Source organism: Cyrtonyx montezumae, unplaced genomic scaffold (assembly GCF_038088225.1).
Source record: "Cyrtonyx montezumae isolate F1298 unplaced genomic scaffold, pur_monq_1.0 scaffold_19, whole genome shotgun sequence".
Lineage (NCBI taxonomy): Eukaryota > Metazoa > Chordata > Aves > Galliformes > Odontophoridae > Cyrtonyx > Cyrtonyx montezumae.
The window spans coordinates 7,700,322-7,725,532 of record NW_027071925.1 but is presented as its reverse complement, the minus strand read 5'-3'; the positions used below and the strand labels follow the sequence as shown (position 1 = coordinate 7,725,532).

The 25,211-nt window shown below is 46.5% G+C and overlaps 2 protein-coding genes across 4 annotated transcripts in view; one reads left to right on the top strand and one right to left on the bottom strand.

The window, feature by feature from the left end:
• Positions 1 to 24,047, top strand: part of RAB11FIP4 (RAB11 family interacting protein 4) — a 76,143-nt gene extending 52,096 nt beyond the window's left edge. The window contains exons 1-13 of one of the 3 annotated variants that reach the window (XM_065735534.1): positions 7,642 to 7,789; positions 11,172 to 11,395; positions 13,590 to 13,781; positions 15,127 to 15,261; positions 16,710 to 16,745; positions 17,651 to 17,750; positions 18,046 to 18,149; positions 18,668 to 18,808; positions 19,343 to 19,424; positions 19,742 to 19,879; positions 20,352 to 20,510; positions 20,858 to 21,001; positions 22,752 to 24,047. In XM_065735534.1, the coding sequence (XP_065591606.1) occupies positions 11,253 to 11,395; positions 13,590 to 13,781; positions 15,127 to 15,261; positions 16,710 to 16,745; positions 17,651 to 17,750; positions 18,046 to 18,149; positions 18,668 to 18,808; positions 19,343 to 19,424; positions 19,742 to 19,879; positions 20,352 to 20,510; positions 20,858 to 21,001; positions 22,752 to 22,868 (1,491 nt within the window). In that variant the 5' untranslated portion in view covers positions 7,642 to 7,789; positions 11,172 to 11,252 and the 3' untranslated portion in view covers positions 22,869 to 24,047. Of the gene's footprint in view, positions 1 to 7,641; positions 7,790 to 11,171; positions 11,396 to 13,589; positions 13,782 to 15,126; positions 15,262 to 16,709; positions 16,746 to 17,650; positions 17,751 to 18,045; positions 18,150 to 18,667; positions 18,809 to 19,342; positions 19,425 to 19,741; positions 19,880 to 20,351; positions 20,511 to 20,857; positions 21,002 to 22,751 lie in introns of those variants that run through there. The other 2 variants (XM_065735531.1, XM_065735532.1) reach the window with 2 other exon arrangements.
• The window catches only part of TMEM100 (transmembrane protein 100), a 369,211-nt gene that overhangs the window by 329,923 nt on the left and 14,077 nt on the right, over positions 1 to 25,211 (bottom strand). The gene's annotated exons all lie outside the window — the stretch shown is intronic.

Here is a 25,211-nt window from a genome sequence, read left to right as displayed (position 1 = left end):
TGTCCATGCTTGGCCAGACCCCAAGAAATGCAGAGAACCTGCAATTCTCTTACCTTCAGCAGTGCTCTTGGGATTCGATCCTGTGTTACAAACTACAGAGAAAAATCCCTGTGCGTGTATTCCTGTTCTTCATGGAACATTTTGCTGCTTCCCTGAAGGCTCACCAAGTCTCCTATATTCACATGGGTTATCTGTATGGGCTTCCAGTGTTTCTGGGAGTGACATTTGGAAAGCTTTTGTCCTTTCTGGTGGCCAGCACGTAGAGCTCCCACACCTCTATCCTCTATCCTCTATCCTCATACTGCCAGACTTCACAAGAAGTCAGCCAGAGCTCCACAAGGTCTGCCTGCACCAGGAGGTCAGGGACTCTGCCTGCACAGAGTCTGTATGTCCAACGTACAATCAGGTTTCTGTTTTGGGGTTATATTTGAAGATATCTTTAAAAGATTAGATCTGAGACGTTTCATATTAGGACTGATCGTGAGTGGATATGTTTGACCTCAATCTGTCTATGCAGCAGCTCCTGATCTGCAAAATGGGAATACCATCTTCTCTCATTTTGAAGAGGCTTTATGAAGATGAATTAATCTTTGCAAAGCACTCAGATGTCAGAGTGATGAACACCACAGAAAGAGCTTGGGGGGAAATAAATAGTTCTGTCTGCAGAGCAGGCTGTTAGTAGTAGCCGTAAATAAGACATGAAGCTGCACTTTGATCAAGGAGACTAAAGCAGATATTGAATAGTTGCGGATACATTGAGCACCATCCAGCCTGGGTCCTGAATGAATCCAGACCAGTGGGAAATGGCATGTGGTTGTGTGATTAAAGGGATGCATTAATGCAAACAAGCAGTAGTACTGAAGGGCAGTTGCACCCATGTGCTCAGTAGAGGTGTTGCATTGCTTTAGGTTGCTCTGTTCTGCAACCTTGCTGTTAGCCATGTGCCTTGTGAGAGATGCTAGCCACTGGCAAGCATGAATTATTCTTGTCCTGGCCAGCTGATTCTTTTTCTTGTCTCTTCTAATTGGTTATACTATGTGAAGTGGGGGCTGAAAACTTAAAAACGTCACTAACACGTGCTTAGAGATAAAACTACTGAAAGCTGAGCACTGTGCCCAGCAGCCTGTATCCCACAGACCATGTGGAGCAGAACCAAACAGAGCACCACGTCCCAGGGGATGTCTGAACCCACTGCCCTTCATGTGTCCAGGGCTTGGCCAGCTTGTCTGGAAGAGCCAATAAGCCTATGGCCACTCCAGCCTCAGAGGAGCAGAGTTATTTTCCCACATTAGAGACAGCTCACTAAAGATGTTTACACCTTTTTGGTGCAACGTGGAGCTGCTTGGCTCCACCTTGGTTTTAGCTCGGAGATACTTACATCCCACTCACACTTTCTGTCTTCTGAGTGAGGTGCACATATCCATGCCTTCATTCTGCATGCTTCTGGCCTATTTCTAAATACAGAGTATGTATTTTTCCCTTAAGTTTGATCTTGTAGCTTGTTTTATTTCACTTTTTATTACTGGGCGTTTTAACAAAGGCTGAATAGAACAGGCTGTGTGCCTGGCATACTTCTGTAATGCTTTTGACAAAGATGCTTTAATGAGCATTAACAGCTGCTGTTATGAGGCACCTTCAGAGCTTGATCTGAAAAGCCTAATGATAGAGATGCAGTGATGATCCCCCTTTTTGGAGGGGCTCTCTCTGCAGCTCTGCTATCTGGTCTCTTCTTGACTTGCCTCATTAGGCAACCACAGCATAGCCTACCAATGGGGAAGAGTTTGCAAGCAGCTCATTTCTAGAGAGGCTGACAGAATACCCCCTGAAATGTCCTTATGCTATAATTGCATGCAGTAGTTATGTCCAACTTTGTTACAGACCCAAGGAATTGATGCTAATGGGCCCTCAGCCAGCCCCGTCCTGACTCCAGTGCCCTCCCCGCTGCTGCGAGCCCTCGGCACGACCTGTGCTGTTTGATCTGCAGCCTGCCTGCCGCAGCCGGGACGGCAGTGCACCAGCAAAGAGCTCTGCTCTTATTAATGTTAATGGGGATCACGGGGAGAGCAGCCCCCCGTGGTCTGACCCATGGTGTGCAGCCTAAAGAGCTGCTTGGGGCACTTGGGGCTTTGTTTTTGGGAGCGGGAGCAGGGCTGGAGCGGAGCGGACCTTGCCATGCCAGGTGTGCAGCGTGGGGAGGGCAGGGAAGGGGCTGCGGGAGCCCGGGGAGGCTCAGCCCAAACCTGCAGCCCGTGCCTCCTCCTCTGTGTCCCTGCTGCCTTCCCCCCGACACACCATGGGGACAAGCTGCCCTGTCGCCTCTTGGAGTCTTCACCTGCACTGACTGAGATCTTTGAGACAGGGGCTGTGCTCTGCCTCGTGTTTCTGCGGAGGTTCGCCAAATTAGGGTTTGTTCTCGGTTCGTTCTGCCATAGGAAACGTGATTCGTCATAGTGCCGCAGCAATCCGCACCGGTCTCATTGCATCTGCCTCAAAGGAGGAGCTCCGAACTCGGATGAGGGGGAGATGAGGTGAAGATCGGACCCGGTGCGATTACCGCCCGGGTCCCAGCAGAGCAGAGGGTCGGCGCTGCCCCTCGCGCTGCGGATCGTGGGCACACCGCCCACCAGAGCCGTTTGGCGGAGGGGATCCGCGCAAAACACCGTCACAGAGAGCGGGGCGAGAAGCCCCCGAGGCGCGCGTGCAGTTGCCGGTTTCCACGAGATAATCAAGACGTGCGTTTCGCTCCGTGCATCCCGGCGATGCTCGTCGTTAATTAAGCTCAGCCCTCCGCATTTCAGCCCCAGCTCCTCGCGGCCGTGACGTGGCCGCGTCCCGGCACCGCGCGGTGACGCCGGACCCCCGCGTCGCTCAGCAACCGCGGGACCGCCCCGCGTGGGGTGGGCGGTGCTACGGAGCCTCCCCTCGGTCCCACCGCGCTCGGATGCGGGCGGCAGTGGCTCGGTAACGTAAGGCGGTGCGGTGGGCTCTGCGGGGCCGCTGTGCTGGACGGGTGAGCGGCACCGTGCCGGACCTGTGGGGGGGAGAGGGGCTGCGGGAGGGGCTGCGGGAGGGGCTCGTCGTTATCCCCGGTGGCGGTGACGGTGGTGACGGTGGTGACGGTGGTGGGCTCTCAGCGCGTGTGGTGTCACAGTGCGCTCTGTCGTTACGCGGCGGTCCGCCCGCGTCTCCCGGAGCGCTGCGGGGCGGTGCTGCGGTGCTCTGAGCTCCGCGTGCGCTGCGGGGCCGCGCGGCGCCGGTCGTCTTCGCTCCTCCCTGCAGGTGTACGAGGTCGGCTTTATTCGACGTTAAAGACGTTACGGGCGAAGGGTGGGTGGGTGAGTGGGTGCCCCGTGGGTGAGCGGGTGCCCCGTGGGTGAGCGCTGTGGTGGCTGTGTTCGAGGTGCCAGCTCGGTGTGGATCTTGCAGCCCCGTTTGATGCGGTGCTGTAGCTGCTCCCGTTAAGCGCGGTCCCCCTGCCGGGTGTGGGATCGCGCTGGCTGGGTTGCCATTCACTAATGGTTTCTTGGCTGTCAGCAAGAAGAAATGGAGTGTGATCTCATCAGCAGTGCAAAGGACTTTCTGCCAATGGCCCTTCTGCTTCGTGGGCTTTGGGGAGCAGCGTGTTTTCATGCGATTATCAAAGGAGGAGGTGGTGGGGTTTCTCATGGCTGTTTGGTCGCTCCTGCCAATGGGAGAAGCTGAAGCTGCTCCCATTGCTGGATGTGGCAGGCTTTAAGCAGCTTTATGACACCTTTCAGTAGGTTTCCTTTCTCTTTGCCATTAGAAGAGCCGTCCCCAGGAAGCCGTGCAGGCGGCCTTGCCTTGCTGGGGGAACATGCAGAAGCTGCAAAGCAGCACACCAGCACAGGAGGGGAACGGAGTAGCTTTGCCTTAGTTATTGATTAACCAGGTTAAATGGATCCCTGTGGGAACACACTTTTATCAAGTCTTTCAGTGTCCTGAATGTAGTGTTCTAGGGAAATGCTCTAGGTGGCTATAAAACCCTTGGGGGGCTGCTGCTGTACTGTTAGCTGAGCTTCAGTGCCCAAGTGCTCGCTGTGTTTGGGTAGCTCACCCCTTAAATTCTGAAGTGTAGCATAATAATTGAATTCCTGTTGATCTTCCTGCAGTCATTTAGGTCAAAGACTGCACTGAACACAAGATGCATCCTGTAAGCACTTCCTGACAGTGTAGATGTGCTTTTGGGGCACAGTGCTGCAGCTATAGGGCTGAGTGGTAGAGGATGGGTCTGTGGATGGGACTCTGCTTTGGATCTTGTTTTCAGTGTGCAGATAAATATTGGCACAAACAGTTTCTGCTTGATCCCTGTTTGTTTTGTCTGCGCGGATTCAAGGATAGAAATATCTCCTGCCTGTGCATGGCTGCAGACTCCACAGTAAAGCATGGTGGGGTTTTTGTTTTCCATTTTACTGTCTAAGTGCAAAAGCAGCCTGCTGAACATGCTGGAGTTCACTATCACTGGGATGTGAACTTGTCTTTGTTGTGTTTTGAGCACTGTCACGTGCTTGGCAGACTTAAAGAAGTAATAAAGGAAAGCCCACCTGCAAATACAGTTTATTCACTTTGTTATAACGAAATGAGAGTCTTTTAATAACAGTAAAACAAACAAATCCTTTTAGACGCAGATGGGGAGACAGAAAACTTCCAGAGTTCAGTTGTGGTGAGCTTTGCTGCTGAAGGCTGCAGTTCCAGTTCTTCCTGCAGCAAAAGCTGCCTCAGCCTGCAGTCTGCTCAGCCCCCAGCTGAAGGGCCACCGAGGTCCTGGAGCCCTTCCTGCTCACAAAGGACTGCACTTCAGCGCTACTTCGGTGTTTCTTAAACATAGAGAGAACTAGTTTTTTAGGCTCGACTGTATTCAGAGTGACCCATGAGCTCTGGGAAGTGCTTCCATGTAAACTAGAGCAAAGCCACATCCTTAATGCTTTCCCTCTGTTTGCCAGCATAAACTGCTTATTATCGAGCGTGGCTGGATTTCTTTCTGTGCCAAGGAAGCTTGGGATGTTTCTCCACCCCTTGGGATCTGAAATCACTCCTGTCCTTCATCTCTATACACTGTAGTGTAGTATAACCCTCTTGGATAGGAAGACAGAAATATGTAGTACGAGGCAAAAATCTTGTTTCCTTTATTTATCTTTAAGTGTCTTTATTTCCCTGTGCTTCCTGGAGGTCACACAGCAGTTTAGAAGAGGAACACGTACTAAAAATGAGGAAAAGGAGTGCGACCAGGGCTCCTGTTAGGAGCTTAGATGTGAGCAGAGCTGTCTTTGCATGGCAGTGTGTTTCCTGCTGTTCCTCACTGCCCAGTGCTGCTCCTGGAGGGCTTTTCCCTCCCCATGGCTCAGCTCTGTGCCCGCACACAGCACCTGCAGGCAGGCATGATGCAAGGTTTAGCTGTTTATCCAGCACCCAACTGGGTGACCTTGAGACTTGTCAAGGAAAACAAGCCATGGCATGGGCTCAGCTGCCTCCTGAGCAGCAAACAGTGACTGGGAAGGGTATCCTGTAACTCACAGACATGGGTAATTAAACTGAAGCACAAAGTGAACGCTTGGGCTGTGCTTGTACTAAGAGGCTTAAAATAAAGACACTTCTTTGTGAGCAGCCCCCTGCTCTCTTTGACGTAGAACAAGCATTCACTTGCAGAATTGTTCTGAAATAACACAAGCAGATCACACTGGTCAGACCCCAGCTCTGCAGGCAGGTCCATACTGCGCATGTCTGGGCTGGGAGCTGCTGCTCTGTGTTTCCTGCCTGTGAGGGCTGTTGTGACATGGGGCCTGTGGTTGGCAGCGTGGTGCCCAGTGCACAGCAGCCTCTGTAATTTTGTCTCTGACTGTCCCTGCCAACGTGCTGGTAAATGCCACTGTTGGCCGTGTCCTGGTGGTAGCTGTGCTGGGAATGGCACTAAAACGACACGTGGAATGGGGCAAACCCAAATGTCAGTCCCAGGACGTGGTCCCAAATTGGAGTGTGACGTTCTCTGTCCTCTCATCAGTGCTGTACAGTGGGATCATCTCAACACCACGGCTTCTCAGGAGGCTGTTACACGTTACCTGCTACGCAGAGCTTTTGGGGCAAATATCAGAAGTGCCCATTTTAGTTGTGTCCTTCAAACCAAGGGCTGGTGCTGCTTTGCATGGAGGTGGTGCTGAACTGAGTGCATTCCAGCTCCTGCTGCCTCCCTTAGGCACCCTGCCCTGGTCAGTGGGTGCAGGCTGCACTGCTGCACTGGGTGTCTGAGGCAGCAGGGGGCCAGCAGCATGCACAACCAGTAGCATTTTGTGCCTGAGATGTTACAGAAACTTGTTCAGGTGATTAAATTTGGGTCTGGTTTTTGCAGGAGTGATTACCTCAGGAGTTTCTAATTGATGCTTGTGACATCCTTAACAGCAAGTCAGCATGAGGCCACTTGGCACTTCTTTCGATGTGTATGTGACCAAGAATGGAGGCTGTCCCACAGTCCAGACTAGAAGTGGCCCTGATGGGTGTAGGAACGAGGTGCCAAATGTTCTAATGGGTTTTATCCTGAACTCTGTGGCTGATGTGCTGACCCCATCCTAACGCTGCAGGCTGGGATGTTTTCTTCTCCTGCAAAGGGTTGCTCCCTGCCCTGAGCCTGCAGTGACGACTGGCGAGCATACAATAGCCCAGCAGTGAGAAGCAGCCGGGGGAGTGAGGAGATGCAGCTTCAAAGTGCTCGGAAAGAGCCTTTCTTCTTATTGGTTTCTTTAGAGGATCAAATTATCTGTCTGCTAAAGTCTTTTAATGTTAAAGCTTCCAGAGCATAAGCGATGACCTGTGAAAAGGAGTGTTTGAATGTAGCCCCTGTGCATGATGAGGTCTGGCATGTCCATTACGGCCAATTACAGTGACAGGTAGCGGAGTGTAAACATTCCTGCTCCTGCCGCTCCCGGGCTGGCTGCAGCCTGCAGTTCCTCCTTGGAAAAGGCACATCAGCTCCCAGCCAGCACACAGAGCAGCCTTTCAGAACCTCTGCCCGAGTGGTTCAGTGTCAGCAGCCCAGAGGCTGAGGCTTGGGCCCTTCACCCAGGCCTGCTGCCCTTGAATTGCACGTTTGTGTGAGATGCAGACGTTATGCACATCCAGAGTTTGCCCCTGCCTGGGGGCTCTCCGGGTGCAGTCCCACACTTGTGGCAGTCTTTGGATCTTGGGGATAAATTTGCTGCTCCAGTGACAGCAGCAGTGGCTGCAAAACTTTGCCATAAATGGAGCTTCCAATGTTAGACTTGAGTAACTACGGAGGAAGCTATTGCATTGAGCAAACTAATATGTGGCCCTGAAATAGTTTCTTACTCAAATAGCATATTAAAAGCACCCATTCTCTGCACGGTGGTTTTGAACCCTCCGAGATTTTAAACTCCCAGCTATATGGGGAAGCACGGTGGCCTTTCCATGCTGCCCTGGGAAGCTGTCCAAAGGCTGCAAGGCAATGCAGGAGCTGCAGCTGCGTGCTCCTTCCTCCTCCTGGGTGCGGAGACAGTGCTTGCATATCTTCCTCTGACAGTTTCCTCCTGTTCAGTCAGATCAAAGGATTGGTGGGCATCTCCATACCTGCCTGACAACTGAAAAAGAAATATGTCGAGGGAAGAATGTGTGCCTTAAGAAGTTCACAGCTCACTTGGTGTAAACGTACAAATGTTTCTATGGGAGTGGTGTGTTTCTAAAACGCATCGGTTAGAAATGCTTCACGCCCTCCTTCATCACCCAGTAATTAGGAGACAACTTGAAGGTGGCTGCTTGAAGAAAGGTGAGTGCCTGGATTTTCTTCATGGTGGGTGTGCAGGGTGCAGGTACCTCCAGCTTGCATCTCTCCTGCTGCTGATGGGTTCAGCCTTCCAAAGGGCACAGGTCAGAGGCAGGATCCTTCTGAGGGGCCTTGTTAGGATGTACATGGCAGTGCTGGCTCCTGCTGATTGCATTGCCTGATGGTGAGAGACTCCAATTGTCTCGCCTTCCTTGTTCCCTCTGGATTACTGTGGAGCTGTGGGAATGTCAGCAGTGCTGGTGATTGGGCTGAGGTGGGAGTGAATGTTAAGTGGGATTGCTCTTCGGTGTGAACGCATTGATGTGAGCACGTCACACAGCCTGTCAGCCAAGTTACAGCTTCCAGCTGCGTTGTGTGCCTGCTTTAGGGATTGCTTCCAACCTGGGAAAGCCCAGCCGGGTTGCTGCAGGCAAGGCCGAGCTGTCTTGCAGCATCCACGGGGTGCTGATGCCTCCTCCTGCCCCACAGATCAGAAGCAGTGCATGGGAATTGCTGGGTGGCTGTGGGAAGGCAGACTGTGCCTGCTCGTCTGTCTGCAATGCAGCCACACAATTGCCTCTCTCAAGGAAGGGAATTCATTAGTTCCTGTGAAGTGGCCTCGGATCTCTGGGCAGCAGGTGCTTCTATAGAGCAAGCTGTTGCTGAATATTCAACAGTTGCTATACAAGCCTGGCCCGCTGCCTGTGAAGCACTTGAAGATATCTTAAGCAGCCAGTTAGATAAAGTGCAAAGTACTTAGTACTTACTGCTACTCACAGCTATGCTGTGTTGCTGCCATTTTAACTTAATATATTTTTTAATACGAGTGTTCCAAGACCATAAGCAGCAACTTGATCTCCCTTAACTCAGCCCACAACGAAGGGTGCTGCCAAGAGCAGTGCTGATTCAGTCAGGGCATCAGAACCCCTTTCTTCTTCATTCTGGTTTTGGCTCATGCCTGTGCACTGAACACGAGTGACTCAGGACAGAAGTGTCCCCTAATCTATAACATAATGTTTGGGGTTGAGCTAGCTCTTAAGACTGCCTGAATAATGCTTGTTCTTGCCAAGCTCTAAATTGATGTGTGAAGTACTGTAGATCCCTAATTGTGAAGGAGTAAATGGAGAGCAGTGCACTCAGTCTTTTTTTTTTCTTTGAGCTTAGTTCCCTTAGGTGTGGTCTGTAAACACCTCGTGCTAGACATTGAAACTGGGCTGCTGTGAGAAACTGCCATCACTGAACAATTACACAAATGTAAATATCTCCCAGCATTAGTCAGTAACAGATGGGTGCCAGGTATTGTGTAGAAGTGACGTGCTCCGCTCCTGACTTCTAGAGGCAGCTGTCTTAACTTGTGCTCTTTGCTTTAAAGGTGTTTCATCTGTGTCCTAAAGGTTATTGAGGTCTGTGCTGGTGGTACCCTGGTGAATGGTCTGTGCCGTGGCTTGGGATCTGAGTGCCAATACAAGGACACTGGGAAGGCTGGGTTGCCAGAAAGTAATGGGGAGGAACAGTGAGCCCTTAATCTTATAGATAATGCTGCACATTTAATTGCTAATGGGCTTTTTTCTTTTTTCTTTTTTTTTTTTTAATATCTAGGATGCTATTGTTAGAAAAAGTGTAGTGCTATCTGCAGGGATACTCTTCTTGGCTTTACTTCCTTGTGTTGGCTTCTTTAGTGCCAGTGAGATTTGCCCGCTGTAAAGACTTGCTTAAGCAGAGACTTCTCCAAGGCCTCCCAGAAGTCCTGCTAATTGGGAGGTAGGGCTGTGTGGGAGCTCTTTTCTTTCCTGCCTCGATTTGCAGGCTCGTGCTTCACAGATCTGCTCACTGTGTGCTCCGTGCCTCTTTTCCCAGCTTGGATCCGGCTTTTGCCAGCTGGTGCAGTTCTGTAATGGCAGTCAGAGCTTAATTGCATTAAATGTTTTAAGAGAGACGGGAGCTCTACGCCTGTGGGGCACAAAGAAGAAATGTTAGAGTAAACAAACACTCCTGGATACTGCTGAAATATCGTAAACGTCGGCGTGCTAGGATTTTCAGTCATGGAAATATTTCAGGGAAATACGAGAAGGAGCCCTGCCTTTCTATCAGTGGTTGGTGCAGATCGCAGAGAGCTGCAGCTCCTGGCTGACTCTTGTTGGAAAAGCCTCTAAGGAGAAATTGCTCTCCTTGGTGTAGAACATCTCTGGTTCTGAAAAAGGAGATTGAATCCTTTGTGGCAGTAGCAGAGGAGTGTCCCGAGGAGGCAGAGGATGTCTGGAAGTGGCTGCCAGCACAGCCCTGGCAGGGTCCTGGCAGGTGAGTGTGCTGAAGGAGCAGCCGGGCACGCTGCAGCGCTCTGGGCAGGAGGGCTGAGGGACCAAAGGGCAGAGTGTTCCTGAATGAAATGTTTTGTTACCTGTGCCAGTAAGCTGTGCTTTAGGTGCGTCTTTGCTTGCTGGCAGCAGTTCAGAGGTGAAGCTGCCTGTGTGGCTCACAGGAGAGCGTGAGAGCGGAGCTCTGGATCAGAGCACTGCGTTGTGCTGCTGTGCCTCGCTTGTGTCGCTCTGGATGCAAACCGCCGAGGCAATGTTGTCTTCCTACATAGCAAAAACAGGGCAAAGAAATCTTAGGCTTTGTTTTTATATCAAAGAATTGTTTTTGTTTGTCTCTCAAGGACAAGAAAACAGAAAGCAGCTTGCCTTGATTGTTGTGAATGTTCATGGGGTAAGAATGAGGGGGAGGGGATGAGCAACAACAGGGAAGTGTTGCAGTGGTGAGGATGACGTCTTAGTTGAGTTGATACTTAATGAAGATGTGGTTCCAGGAAGCAGGAACAGATGGCCTTGAAGCTTTTTGTCTTCTCCCCTGCTCTCTGAAATCTCTGATTGACACCAAGACTTAACCACATATTTTTTTTAACAGCTGTCATGTAGATTTTTACCCAGACACAGAGTCAGCTGTTGTACGTACCTGGCTTGCTTCTCTTTAATTGATAATGTTAATACATGAAGTGGTTGAGAGTTGGTTCTGTAGTAAACTTCCTACAAAGGATATTTTCTAGACTAAAAAACTTTTGAGCATATTTCCTACTCTGATTGCATTTTGACAGTAAATTGGGGCAAAACTGACTGCATGTTATAACTGGGTCTTGTTATAGCCCTCCTATAGAAGAGAGACAGTGGGTCAGGGATGGTATTCAGGCCTGTACGGAAGGTGCAGGCTATGCTACAGGTTTGCAGGACGTGGTCTTTTGTAAATCATGTCAGGCTTTTTGTTTTATGGTTCTAATTCAGTACCACTCTTGCTTACCTTGGTATCTGGAGCGTGAGTTATTGTTCCCCCTGTACCCTCTTAGCTGCCTTAAAGGATGGTGATAATTGACTTCTTGTTCTTGTTTTACTAGGGCGGTGAAATCCAGGACTGCACCTACTTGGACAGTGAAGGCATCTACAGCGAGTCAGAGCTCTTCCCCGATGAGGACACAATGACTCTAGCACAGCAGGAGGTGCACCATGAGTCTGACATGGACAGTGCTATTGAGAGTGCCCAGAGCTCAGAGGCCTCCGACGTGTGTCGGAGCGAGGAGAAGGATGGAATGCTTGATGTCCTATTTCTGCCTGGTGACAAGTGAGTGGTGGCTTTGCCCCCATGGCAGCTCTCTTTTCTGAGGCATATGTGAAAGGACCAAGGAGGAAGGAACTTTTAGTTGGCTGATCCCTGCTTTGTATGCTGGAGTTAAAATACTTCCCACAGAGCAGCACAGTACGGGGAATATTGCTTTAGCTTATTGTATGTCTAATTATCTAAAGATATGGGCACTGCTGATTTGCTTTGCAGCTCCACGTACCAAGTTAATTCTGTGTGTTTCTAATTTTATGTGACCATTAGTGTGCAGCAGTAATTTGTGTTTAACACAGGGTGTCCTGGCATGTGTGTCTATAACCATAGCTTGCTGTTAACACAGGAGTGTCTCAGTAATCCTAACTTGACTCTTTGCAGGTGTGTACCTGGAGAATGCTGGTAAAAGCCGAGTTGTAGGGGAAGGGACCCAATCTGATTTAATCCTGCTTTGCTGTGTTAATGCAGTAGAGCAGGACGCAGCTCAGCTGGGCCTGCTTTGTAAGCCTCCATGCTTTCTTCCTTCCTTTTGGCTTGTCATCTTGGTTTGCACCTCTTGAGTTTTCCTCACTTCTCTTCTGGTCACTTTGGGTGCTCTCTATGCAGCCTCATTCTTACTCTCTTGAGTTTCTCAGCTAGCTGAGATCTGGCCTTCTCCCACTTGTCCTAGCAGTCTCAGATACTTTATCAAGCTAATTCCAGCTTCTTGACAGTTCTTCATCAGACCTTTCTCCTTACCTTGTGACTCCTGGTTCTTCTAAGCACCTGTCCTCAGAGTGATAAACTTTAGCTATATTACTTTTGAAATAACTATCTTGCCTTCAAACTGTGTAATTCAGGTTCTGAATGGCGATGGGATGTTGTGCATCCTGCCTCCTTCATCTAGGGGGCTTGGGAACTCCTAAAAGTTATGTGGCTACTGAAATCTTGCTTTATCTTGTGAGATTGTCACAGATAAGGTATGTCACTCATAAGAGAGAAGGAGCAAAACTTAAATGACTTAGGATTTGTGGTGGCAAAGTCACAGATGATCAGAGAACCGGGTCAGACAAAACTGTTGAGGAGACTTTCCTGTTGAGTCATGATGTTTAGAATCAATCTGCTGGCTAACAGTCTGTCTGAAAGATTATATGTACAATTAGTCCTTTCTATCACTCAAATTATACAGCAAGTTAGCAAGCCATTAGCAGATAAAAAGTCTCTAAATCTTGCAAGAAGTGAAATTTGAGGAGGCTGGCTAGTAGTCACAGGGTGTCTGATGCAGGTAAGGAATCCCTCATCCTTGAGGAGTAAGCCTGACAGGCAGCCTTGCTCCTGGGGCAGATCCTGTTGTGCAGCCTGCTGCTGTGCAAGGAGGCTCCAGACTGTTTGTTTATGGAGCAAGATGACTGACTACTGGTCATGTTTTCATACCTGCTATGTTTGGTTGGTGCATGCTATCTCCCCCAAATCCACATGGAGCCTGGCTCAGCTACCACAGCCAGTTGCATCTGTCAGGGCTGCCACTGTGCCTGGCTCTGTTGGGCTGAGTAGCTGTGTCTGTTCCTGCTCTCAGGTCATAGGGCTGTTCCTTGCCTGTTAGACACAGTATTTGGCACTAGTGGTCATAAAGCAGCCTTCTCTTGTAGTCCGTATCTCCTTTGAAAGACACATTTTTGTCACAGTGGAAGGAAGGGCTGGGATCCAGGCTCAGATCACATCTGTGATTTTTGGTGACTCATTTCCCAGCTCATCTGGCACGTGGTGAGCTGAAGTTTGGTTCTGGCCATGCAAAAAAGAGAGTGGCTGTAGCTCGTGGGCTGTGGGAGAGGGCTTATGAGGGTTACTGGAAACTGGTTAAGGAATACAGCAGCTGCCTCAGTCTTTTATGCATCTCTATCACTATCCTGTGCGTTTTGGAGATGTTTTCATAGCTCCTGCCTTCAGCCTAATTCCTGTAAGTGGAAGTCTTCACCATCAATGGAAGCAATGGCTGAGGATTGCTGAGTTGTGCTATTCAGAGTGCAGTGGTTGGTGTTGATCCAAACCCATCTCACAGGTAGCTTGTCTGTAGATTCTCAATGCGTATCAGATGTGTTTTTCATTGAATTTGTAATCCAATTAAAAACAGAAGTGAAGGGACAGGCTGTAAAGGTGCAAGCTTCCATGTGAGGTGAGATGCTATCAAAGATGGCCTTCGAGATGTTTCGACCTCTTGTTTCAGGACAAGTCCTCACAATCCTTCTGCAGCATCTGACCTCTCCACTTACTCCACCGCCTCTCTGATCAGTAATGAGGAGCAGTTTGAAGACTATGGGGAAGGAGATGATGTGGATTTTACTCCCAGTAGCCCCTGTCCTGATGATGAGACCAGAACCAACGCCTACTCTGACCTTGGCTCATCTGTATCTTCCAGGTTGCTCCTTATTCATTAACAAACATTTTAATTTTTTTTCATTCTCCTTTTGAGCATGGGTGACAATACCAGAACTTCCAGTAGTTACGTAGACTCACCTTAAAAGGAAAATATTATCAGTTCATTTTCTGCCCTTCAGTTAACAGCCTACACTTGATAATCGGAGCTGTGGCAAATAACTTTTGTTTCTGATAGTTACAATTTTCTCAGAAGAATCCAATAGTGTTTTTCTGCTTGTAGAGTTTTCTTTCTGCTGCAGCAGGAGGTATCACAGTTAAGGGTTAGTACTGGCAGTTACTGCTGCAAGTCAGAAACCAGCTTGGTGCTATGAACTAGCCCTGGTGCAGTGGAGATATCTGCAAGGGAGCTGTTTCTTGTTAGTGTTCTAATACTGCAAATCATTTGTTATCCTGTAAGATGAAGTTCCACATACAGATGGGTTGATTTGAAACAAGGCTTAAAAAGACTTAAAAATCCTTCCCCAAGCAAAGGAATGGCTGAACAGAGTTGGTGAAGAACCAAGTATGAAGACTTTCTAGGATTTGTCTGCTTGAATCAAAAGCATATAAAGATCTTGTGCTTCATTGCTGACACAGAACGAGCTCACTCCATCCCACTGTTCCACATGCAACCCCTGCATGCTACCCTCTGTTTCAAGGACTTCTGCAATCCAACCTCACCACCTTGGTCATGCATGCAGAGCCAGCACCCCTTTCTGCTGCACTTTCATGGTGATGACTTGCATCCTTCATCCCTCAGGTTTATGCAGTCCTTTCCATTCCCATTCCTGAGGCTCTATGCATTTTGTGTCATGATTGCTCACTTTCAATTTGAGTTTATTTTCGCTTTATTGTGCCAAGAACTGTTACCTCCTCTTTATATCTATGTTTGCTTCTTCCTTTTCTCTTTGTGTCACTTTTTCCTGACCAGCTGCTGTTTTTCATCTTCCTGCCTTTCTCTTGAAGAAAGGACTCTTCAGATTGCATGCCAGACAGGGGGAAGATGGGCAGGATGACAGAGGGGATATTGCTGAGGTGGAACATACTAGTGTAGCAGCTTTTGCTGTGTGCATCGCATGGACTTTGTGCATCTTGTGCTTTCCTTCTCATTGCCCAAACTGATTCTCTCCACTGATGCCCAGAGCATGTCTTCTGTAGAGCCTCAGCTCAGGCAGGTAGGCTTACCCTTAAACTAGCATTCCTCATTGTTACCTCTAAGGTAAATGAACAGTGGTGAGAGGTGGCTCCCCAACTCCCTCATCTGTGATTCTGACACACGGTCAAGAGGAAAATCTGTTGTGAGTTGGTTACTATAGCCAGTAATATCTCTCCTTTCCTGCAAACAGTGCTGGCCAAACACCCCGAAAAATGAGGCATGTTTATAACAGCGAGTTACTGGATGTTTACTGCTCACAGTGCTGCAAAAAGATAAATCTACTCAACGATTTGGAAGCCAGGCTGAAAAACTTGAAAGCAAACAGGTAAGCAGCCTACTGCACTGCTTCTAGCAGTGCTCTCTTGAAATAGAGCTACTTAGCGGCGGAAAGTGAGGAAGAAAGAGCCCCTTCCTTCCTTGTGTCCCATTCTGTCTTACATGTTTTCTTGTTCTTACGAAACAGTAAGAAATTCAGACCTTGACATCTAGCCTCAACTTAAGTGCAGCTCCTCATTAAGTAATCATTACTTTTCTGACTTGAGTTTATTAAAGCTATGTACATCTTAAATACATAAACGAATGGTCTGTTTGATCTCAGAGTGAGAGTGATGTGTCTGGGATTTTTTTCTCAGGAGCTGCGATCTGCTGTGCTTCTTAGTGCAGATGTGCAGTTAGCTACCTGTTCCTCCAGGTGGGAAGGGGTGATGCGACACTGTTAGCTGATGTGCATAACCTTGCATACACCTCTCACAAAGTTATTGGTCTGAAGAGGTACTTCATTCCTGTGTGCGTTTTTGTTCTTCTTTTCCACTTAGAGGGAACGTGGAAAAAAAAATGATGCATTGTAGGGCAGAAATGACTTTTGGGGTTCCTTGTAATTTCAGTTGTCCTTACATTTCTATCCCTGTCACTCCAATTCTGAGCTGTGCTGAGTGTGTAGAACTAGGGTTTGTGGAGGAAATCGTTTGATGGGCTTCTAGCTCCCCCTAGGAACTAAATCCTGCCTGCCTGCATAGTCCGAGGCACAGTGCATTGCTTCTTCTCTTGATGCAGTAGCACAGTACTTGATCTGAACAGTGTTCCTGCCCTAGCAAGGAGGCTGCTAAATCCCAGACCATGCCTGGCTAGATCTTTGGGAGGTTTATGAGCAAAGCTGTGTATACTCTGATACAGCTGTGAGCCTGAGTGTGCCCAGAGACATGGCATCTTGTCAAGAAAGGTAGCTAGATATTTGCCTCTCCCAAATGGATGTACTTGGTTCTGATCTTCTTGTCTGGAATGCAGTCCCTCCTTTGGATAAGAGCCAGTCTGTGGCTGTATAATAAAACTGTAAAAATTGGAAGCATCTCAGTCCCTGTGCTGAATTGGAAAGTATTATGGTGAAGGATAAGCTATCTGTTTATAAAATCATTTGAGATTTGGGAATCCCAAATAAATGTCCACCGTAAACTCCATGTCCCTTTGTGGTATTTCTAATGTTAACTTCATTCTGATTTACACTCACCAGTCTCTGCTAAGTATAACAGTACTCACAAATTGACTTATTAACGATCACAGTAACTTGTGGCTCTGCCCATCCTCACATTGTTAGTAACTGCAGTTCTTGATTAAGCTGCTTGAGGAAGGATATTGTTCACAGAATCTTTTTTTAACTTCACAGAAAGTCAATATTATATTTCATTGTGCAATTTGGTTAGAGATTAAGCTGAGATGAATTCAATAGTGATCAGATAATCCTGTAATTCCTCTATTATTACGTTTGTATTCTTGTAGCCCTAATAGGAAAATATCAAGCACAGCTTTTGGAAGGTAAGTGTCTTCAACTTTTTTCTGAATACTTGTGGGATCAACTTTAACAGTTCCATAACTAGCAGTGGGGGGGGGGGGGGGGGGGGGGAGGAGGAATAAACCTAGGAAATCAAAAATGTACCAAGATGGGTTTTCAAGGCATGAGGCTTGCAGTGGTATCACAGAATGTAGAAGTCACTGCTCGTTCTGGAGCAGCCCCCTGAACTGAGAGGAGCTCTATTAAGAGCACTGATGGTTTCTTCCTTTAAATTGCTGTTCCATCAGTCCAGCTATTGCTTCTGCCCCCTCTCATAGTGTGGACCTTTTCATTGATATCATTGCTAAAATGCAAAGGGTAGAAAGAGCACGCTTTTGAGAAGGGCACATGGAATTGTATATGACTTTGAATAAACCAGCCTTGGACTGGGGGGAGCTCTGAGGTTTCAAGAAATGCTGCAGATAATCTGAAATGTGTGCATTATGATGTTCTGCGTTGGGAACTGAGATTCCATTTTTTTTTTTCTCTGTTAATAAAGGAGGTCTTAGTGTATGACACTTTCTAGATTGGCCATACCAGCCAGTATACCGTGGCAACCTTTAAGTCTGTAATAAAGCAAACACACCTTGGTGTGTAGTGTGAATAAACCGAAGTAGTTTTGAAACCATGCTAATGCTGATGACAGATCCTGTCAAAAGCAATAGAGAGCTTGCACCCTGGAACTAGTGTCATTGGTTGTGCTCAGTATGACTTCATTTAGTTACCAGCCTTTTGTAAGGCTTGTGCTTAAGCAGTTGTAATTGTCACTGAAAATATTGAACATCCAGTGCTAAAATCTGTGCAGAGTGCAAATCCAGGCTATAACACAGCACCTGGACCCTTTCCTCTCTCCTCATCAAGTAAAACAATTATCCTTGTGATCTTTCAGGCAGCTTTTCCACAATAGCAACTTCAGCAGCAGTAATGGCAGCACAGAAGACCTATTCAGAGACAGTATAGACTCCTGTGATAATGATATAACTGAAAAGGTGAGAAGATGTGTGCATTGCAATTAAATGTACCCAACCAAATCCTGCTCCAGACACGCATCAACTGATGGAGCTCTCTTGCTCACAGTTAGTGATCTGAAGTAGTTCATTCAAAGTGTCTGAAATATTCCATGAATATTAAAACTCTGCTTCACAAAAATATGAGAACTGTGGAAGTACAGATCTGTGCTCTCTTCAAAGAGGATTCCATAGCAAATTGTTAATTAGAAACAGTGAAGAGATGTGTGAAGAGAGATTTGGACTCTCAGTTCTTCTTTTCCACTTCCTCTTCCAGGTAACATACCTAGAAAAAAAGGTTACAGAATTGGAAAATGATAACCTGACTAATGGTGACCTAAAGAGCAAACTGAAGCAAGAGAACACGCAGCTCGTTCACAGGTAATGAATCGGGGAGACAGTTCTTGTGTCACAGTAGAGCTAGAACAAAGCTGAGGGCAGAGAAGATCTCTGTGAAATATGACCACGTTTTCTGCCTCAGAACTGACAGAACAAAAGAAGACTTCATGTGAGAAGTCCAAGTGGAATAGCACTGCCTTACAAACTTTCAGCAAGCAAATGCATTCTAAGCAAATTTCTTAGTGCTGTTACTGTACTAAGAATTTGTGTTATAAAAGGGGTTGCTGTGTTTGGTTTGTGTTTGTTAATGCATATGGAGTGGAAGCCTGGTTATTGCTTCAGGCTTCTTGAGACTGCAGAGGAGGGAGAGAACTGGTACTGCTAAACTCTGCATGTGTTGGGAAGACTGAATACCAAGAGAACTTCTGGGAGAGGTTAAGTGCTGGGAGAGGTACAGAAGTAGAATGGAATAAAGGAGTGAGAAGGAAGGCAGGTAATGAAGTTGCACACATTTAAAAACTGCTTGAAACTGTTACTGAAATGAGACCTGGCTTCCCTAGAGTTCATGAGCTAGAAGAGCTATTGAAAGACCAAGAGACATCAGCAGAACAAACCCTGGAAGAAGAGATAAAGAGACATCGAGAAGCTTATAGCAAGTATGAAAAAGAGAAAGGCACAGAAATTGAACTGCTAAATACAAGGTAACAAATGTCTTGTGGCACCCAGGACAGCGTACAGATTTTTGTTCCCTTCTGCATGTAAATGTAGGCTGTTCACACCCAGACACTGTACAGATGGTTGCAGGTTTGTAGTTCCACTGAGTAGCTGTGCAGTTGCATGTCTAATGCCCAAAAGCATGGAGGATGTTTTACATTAATGCTTTAATCCACATGGCCCATGTGGACAGCTTAGCTGGTTATTTGGCACTGAATCAAGGAGAGAACCGTGGCCAGCTGTACCAGGCACTTATCTCTGTAGTCATTTCTTCATACTTGATTTTTTCTTTAATACACCAATTGTGATTGAATATAAGAATCTGAGGGTCAGTGTCGTGTTCTTGGCCTTAAAAACAAACAAAAAAGCACACAGTGGTGATAAAAACGCTAAGATTAGGCAGGGTTTCTTTGTGTAATCTTTCTATCAAGTGCAAGTGAAATGGCTTTTTAGAGCATACTGTTTTGTGTGTCTGCATTCTTGAAGAGACGTTTTCTATAAAGCTTCTGTTATTGACACAGGGTTCAGCAACTGGAAGAAGAAAATGGTGAGCTGAAAAGCACTGTCATGCGACTGAAATCACAAACAGAGAGATTAGATGAGGTAATAAAAATCCTGAGTGTTGATCCTGTCTTTGATGTCAAGTGCAATTTGACAGCAGCTTGATACGTGCAAAGATGCAGATGATTTGTGAAAGGCAAACTCATAGGGTGGTAGGCCCAGGTTTTTCTGGCCTTTCCTAAACAAGAATGTTACTGGATTAAAGGCATTGGTCACATTTAGTATCAGGGGCATCGAGATCTATGACAGTTTATCATATAGATGTGACAGAGGGATATGTGTCTGTAGACTTGTGTTGGAAAAACTGAGGATGGCTCATGCACTTGCAAACTAGCTGTGAAGTACCCTGTTTATTCCAGGAGAGGCAACGCATGTCAGATAGGTTGGAGGACACGAGTCTGAGACTGAAGGATGAGATGGATTTGTACAAGAGAATGATGGACAAGCTGCGACAGAACAGGCTGGAGTTTAACAAAGAGAGGGAAGCCACGCAGGAGGTGGGTATGGAAGGAGGTATGAGGAAGGTTGTAAGAGCAGGCTCATCTGGAAAAGTATAGGCATACAGGATGAGCACTGAAAATACAACATCTGGTGAATTTATTACAGGATCGTGCATCTCTGACAGGGATACCCACAGGGCAATGAGTGTTGCGAGAATCCCCAATAAGTGATGATCTCAAAGAGTTGTAAACCCTTTGAGAACTTGAAGCTTTGAATGTGTGCCATGAGATTTGCTTTACTGAGCTTGCAAAGGGAGCTGTGCCTCTCAGACACCAAACTTGGACATCAAAGCTTTTTCTACCTCTGAAGCAGTTTAGGTGACTTGACCTTCCACAGAAAGCCAAAGGCTCTGTTGTATGAGCATCTGTCCCTTGTCACAGTGCAAAGGTGCAGCACAGAAATGGCTGCTGCCACGGAGGGCTGGTCATGCAGAGGCTGTAGGGACATGTCTCCTTTGCATATCTGCAGCTTATTGAGGACTTGAGGAAGGAACTGGAGCACCTGCAGCTCTACAAGCTGGAATGTGAGCGTCCTGGACGTGGGAGAAGTTCCTCATCCAGCCTGAGTGAATTCAATGCTAAAACCAGAGAGGTGGAGATGGAGCACGAAATCAAACGGCTGAAGCAGGTGAGCAGGGAGGGACCTCACAGTCTGTAGGTGAGTCCAAATTAACTGTGCAGGACTGCTCAGAAAAATTCCTATAGCTGCATGTGCAGTATGCTGTCTTAAGATTTCTGTATCCCCATTCACTTCCACCTTAACTTAAGGTGTGCATTACATTTGTCTAGAATTTATAAGCTGTAACTTGTGTATCAAGAAAGCACCTGCAGTTCAGCTGGGGATGACTCTCTGTGGTAAAAGAATTTTTTGCTAACTTGCAGCCTTACTGTATTTCATCCACACTGGCTGATTTTTTTTCCCAATGAATTCATGTAGAAAGAACTTAAAAGCAGGTTTTTTTCATCCTTGAACAGGAGAATCAGAAACTTCGTGACCAAAATGATGATCTTAACGGGCAGATTCTTAGTCTGAGTCTCTATGAAGCTAAAAATCTCTTTGCAACACAAACGAAAGCCCAGTCACTGGCTGCTGAGATTGACTCTGCATCAAGAGATGAGGTAATAAGCTTTCTTCATCAAGCGTACATCCAAAAATCTAGATTTTTCCATGTAATTAATTGTCAAGGTTGATTTAACTGAAGCTGACAAATGAACAAGAATAAAATCTGCTTTGCTAGGAGTTCAAGAATATTAGAAAATCAGTTTAAATTTAACAGTGGTTCTGGGCATTCCTTTTCACATAACTTACCAACTTTTGTCTCAGAACTGGAAATAGAATCTCAGTGAACTATTTTACAGTGGATTTCTTCTAACATCTTCTATCTTGTGGTATTACGGCATTAATTTCATGTAGAAATTGCTGTAGCTAGTTAATTAATTTTCACTTTCTGATCCGGATTTAGTTCTAAGTTACTTCAGTAACAAGCTTTCACTTAAATCTAAATTTATCATGTAGCAGAGCTGAACTCTTGCAGAAGGTAAGCAGTGTGCAAGTGATAATCTGGTAATGCTTTGAAAGGTATTGTAGGGGACCATTTGCACACGGGCTGAATTGAGCTGGTACAGCTTCTTTAAGCTGCAGGATCAGTCATGAGATCAGGCTGACAGACACGTGAAAGTTCCCAGGGACAAAGACAAGTTAGGGATGAAAGGGTCTGAAAGGAATTGCTTACTTCTATGCTTTGCTTCTCCTGGACAGAACTTTCCCTCATCTTTAAGAGGAGTCTTGAGACAAACCTTCTTATTCAGTTTGTACCTGAATGGTCCTGTTAGCCCCTGGACAGTCTCTTGAGGTGAATTACATACATGAATTCCTTGCTGAACCAGGGCACTGTGAAGAAAGGCTGCTTAATGGTTGAACTCTATTTGAATGGAAGCAAGTAGGGTTTTGCTTTATTCTTCCTTTGGAATTTCATGGCTCTGGCTCATGCAGAGAATACCCAGCACCACCCTCTAGAGGAGCAGTGTGCCTTGCAGCTTAGTAAACCTCACAGACCAGTGTAAATCTTTCTCATTGTTCTGCTTTTCCTATGTAATTGAAGTGAAGGTAAGAGGCTGCAGGTTGAGGGTGGGACTTCTCTGAAGGCTTCTGAAAATGGACACTAAAATCACATGAGCTTTAGGAGGATCTGGGGCTTTGATACTCCTGGGCAGCTTTGGCATTTGGAGTTAAACATACTGGTTATACAAAGCAATCTGTCTTCATCTTTGGAAGGATTAAAGGGTTTTTCACAGCTCAAAGGTGTAGTGGGAAACAGTACACTCTGAATGTAGAGTATAGAACATTGTGATTTTTCTTGAGCATATACAGCTAGGGTGTTCATTTCTATATATATTTTTTTTAAAGGGAGCATGCATATGATACAGAGGGAACCTGTATTGTTCCCAGTACGTAACACTGAAATCCATGTTCTGTTCAGCAGGCTCGAAACCTACTGAATTCTGATTTCTGCTGATTTCTGCTGAAATCTAAAAGATTTTGTAGAAATTGAGTGCCATGAAGTTCTTGCACTGAGATGAGGAAGCTCATCCACGCTGTGGGTGCAGGATGGATTGCTGTGTTAGATGTGGAATTTCTATTTTAGAAGACCTGCTAAAAGATTCCTGATGGGGACCACTCACCACCTGCCTAAATAATTAGATCTTTAACATGCAGATCCTTTCTAGCAGAGATAAAGGGAGGAGGCTGGGATGGAATACTGCGTGAGGTGACTGATGATCTTGGCAGGTGCTTGTCTCTTGCCCCAGTTTGAATTCATGCTGTTTTGTAAACTGTTCTGCATGAGTAAGTTTGAATGTTGCATTTCAGCTCATGGAAGCCCTTAAAGAACAGGAAGAGATCAATTACAGACTACGCCAGTATATGGACAAGATCATTCTGGCAATCCTAGATCACAACCCATCTATCCTGGAAATAAAGAATTGAAGAGAATTGCAAAAAGAAAAAGCAGCGACTGCCTGATATTTCTGCACATGCCACTGGATCTAAACAACACTCTGATACTGTAAATTAATCTATAAATATATATATACACTACATGTGAGCGTGGGTGCGCGGGTGTGTTTATATGACATTTGATACACTGTTCTTTGTCACTGAATTGGCTTGGTAAGACTTCCATGCACTTTCAGTAACTGTGTCAAGATAGATACTGTATATTAATGTAATAACAATAACTGGATTATGCTGTTTTAGATACTGGACAAAATGACTCTACCTCTAGTTGTAAAGGTGGAAGAAAGACAGTGGAAACATATGGATGTGACCCTAACTTCAGGAGCAAGATTTGTTCTTTTGTTCTTCCAGGAATTTGGGTACCACAAAGTAATCTCTATACCCAGGTTCAGTTCCTATCTGGTGCTGACTGTGTAATTTCCTATTCAGTTTTGCTTTGTTACTTAAACAACATCCAGGAAAAGAAAATGTGTGGAAAATGAAAGGCACAACGTAAAAAGAAAGAAGTGGAAGACACTGCTGAATTGTTGCTATCTGTAAAATCACCATCCACCTGTTTACCACTGTCAGCACAAAGTGCTTTCTGTAGGACATCACTCTGCTTTGGGATGCTTTGAGCAAGCCCGCTCTTTAGTGTGCGTGCACATGTGTATATTTTATGCCAGGGTTCCTGTAGCACTGAGGCTAAGAAGCTCTTCAACTCCACTCCCCTATTTTCAGGGGTTCATCACACAATGGCATGGGTTGGAAGGAACTTTAAAGCTTGTACAGATCCCACCACCTGCTGGAGGTAGGATTGACACCTACTAGATCAGGCTGCCTAGGGCTGCATTTAGCCTGGCTTTGAATGCCTCTAGGAATTTGGCATTCACATCTTCTCAAGTCAGGCCTGTTCTCCTGCTTCACCACCCTCTTAGCTGTTAAGAGGAAATTCTTTACTAACTTAAATCTCCCTCTTTTCAAAACCATTCCCCCTTGTCCTGTAACTATCAGACCGTGTTAAAATGGATCTCCCTCTTGTTTTTAAGCTCCTTTTACATACAGAAAGGTTGAATTGGGGTTTTCCCAGAAACTTCTCTTCTTGAGGCTGCACAAGCCCAGCTCCTTCAGTGTTTCTTCACAGGAGTGATGCTTCAGCCCTGATCTTTGTGGCCTCTGGACCCACTCCACCAGCTCCATGTCTTGTCCTGGACACTATCCCAGGTGGGACCTCAAGGGCAGAACAGAGGGGAACAATCTCCTCCCTCACCTCGCTGGCCACCTCTCTTGTCATGTGGCCCAGGCCTTCTGCTGCTGCTCTGTGCCCAGCTTTTCATCCATCAGGACCCCCAAGACCTTCTCCCCAGGGCTGTGGTCAGTGAGTGCTCAGAATCTGTGCTTGTGCTCTGGGATTGCTCTGACCAAGGTGCAGCACCTTGAGGTTCAACAAGGCCAAACACGTTTGGTTCATCTGAGCCTATTCTTCTTGAGTCCTTTCCTCCTACAGCATGGGTGGCCCATGGGCTGTGCAAATGAATTCTGCAATCCCCTATCTTCTTAATTTTAAATACTTCACAGAAGGAGCATATTGCAGTTCTAAAAAAAAAAAGTGTGAAGTTGCTTTCCCTCCACCTGACACTGCATTCCTTGGGGAGTGATATTTTGTGGACGAGCTGTGGGAAGGGCCAGCTGGGTCCTGACGTGGTGATAGGGGAAGTCTCACATGAAGTGGCTTTTACTTTCAGGGCAGTAAAAGATAGAAGAGCTTGGTCTTGCATAAGTTGCCCATCCAGTCTGAGTATACACGTGCTTATCTGGAGCTCTGAATAGGGAATACATTCTGATTTATGTGAGCAGTTGTGTGAGTGCTTAACTTTAAATGTGTACTGGGACTGCTCATAGAAGGAAGTCAGTGGGACAGGATGAAAAGCTTTAAAATTGAGCATGTGCTTAACTGCTGCCTTAAGTAGAGATGGACTTCAGCATGTGCCTGTGTTTTCCTGTGCTGGATCCGTGTACTGTAGGGCTAGGACCTTTGCAGTTAGTAATGTAGCTTACATAAAAGAAGCTCGTGGGATTGGCTGACCATCGAATGCTTAAACAATTTTTATTCCATGCACTTTTTTTTTAAGTAAAGATTTCACACTTCAAAATTCCTTTTGATTGATGCCAACTGGCACAGAAAAAATAGACCTCAGTAATGTGGCTCTTCCCAATGCCCAGAGCTCTTTCCTCTGTTGAATACGTGCCCCAGGAGAACGTTACAGTAGCAGTGACTGTGCTTTTCTGTGTATTTCTTGCTGTTGGCAGCCTTGCCCATAGTATTCTCTGGAT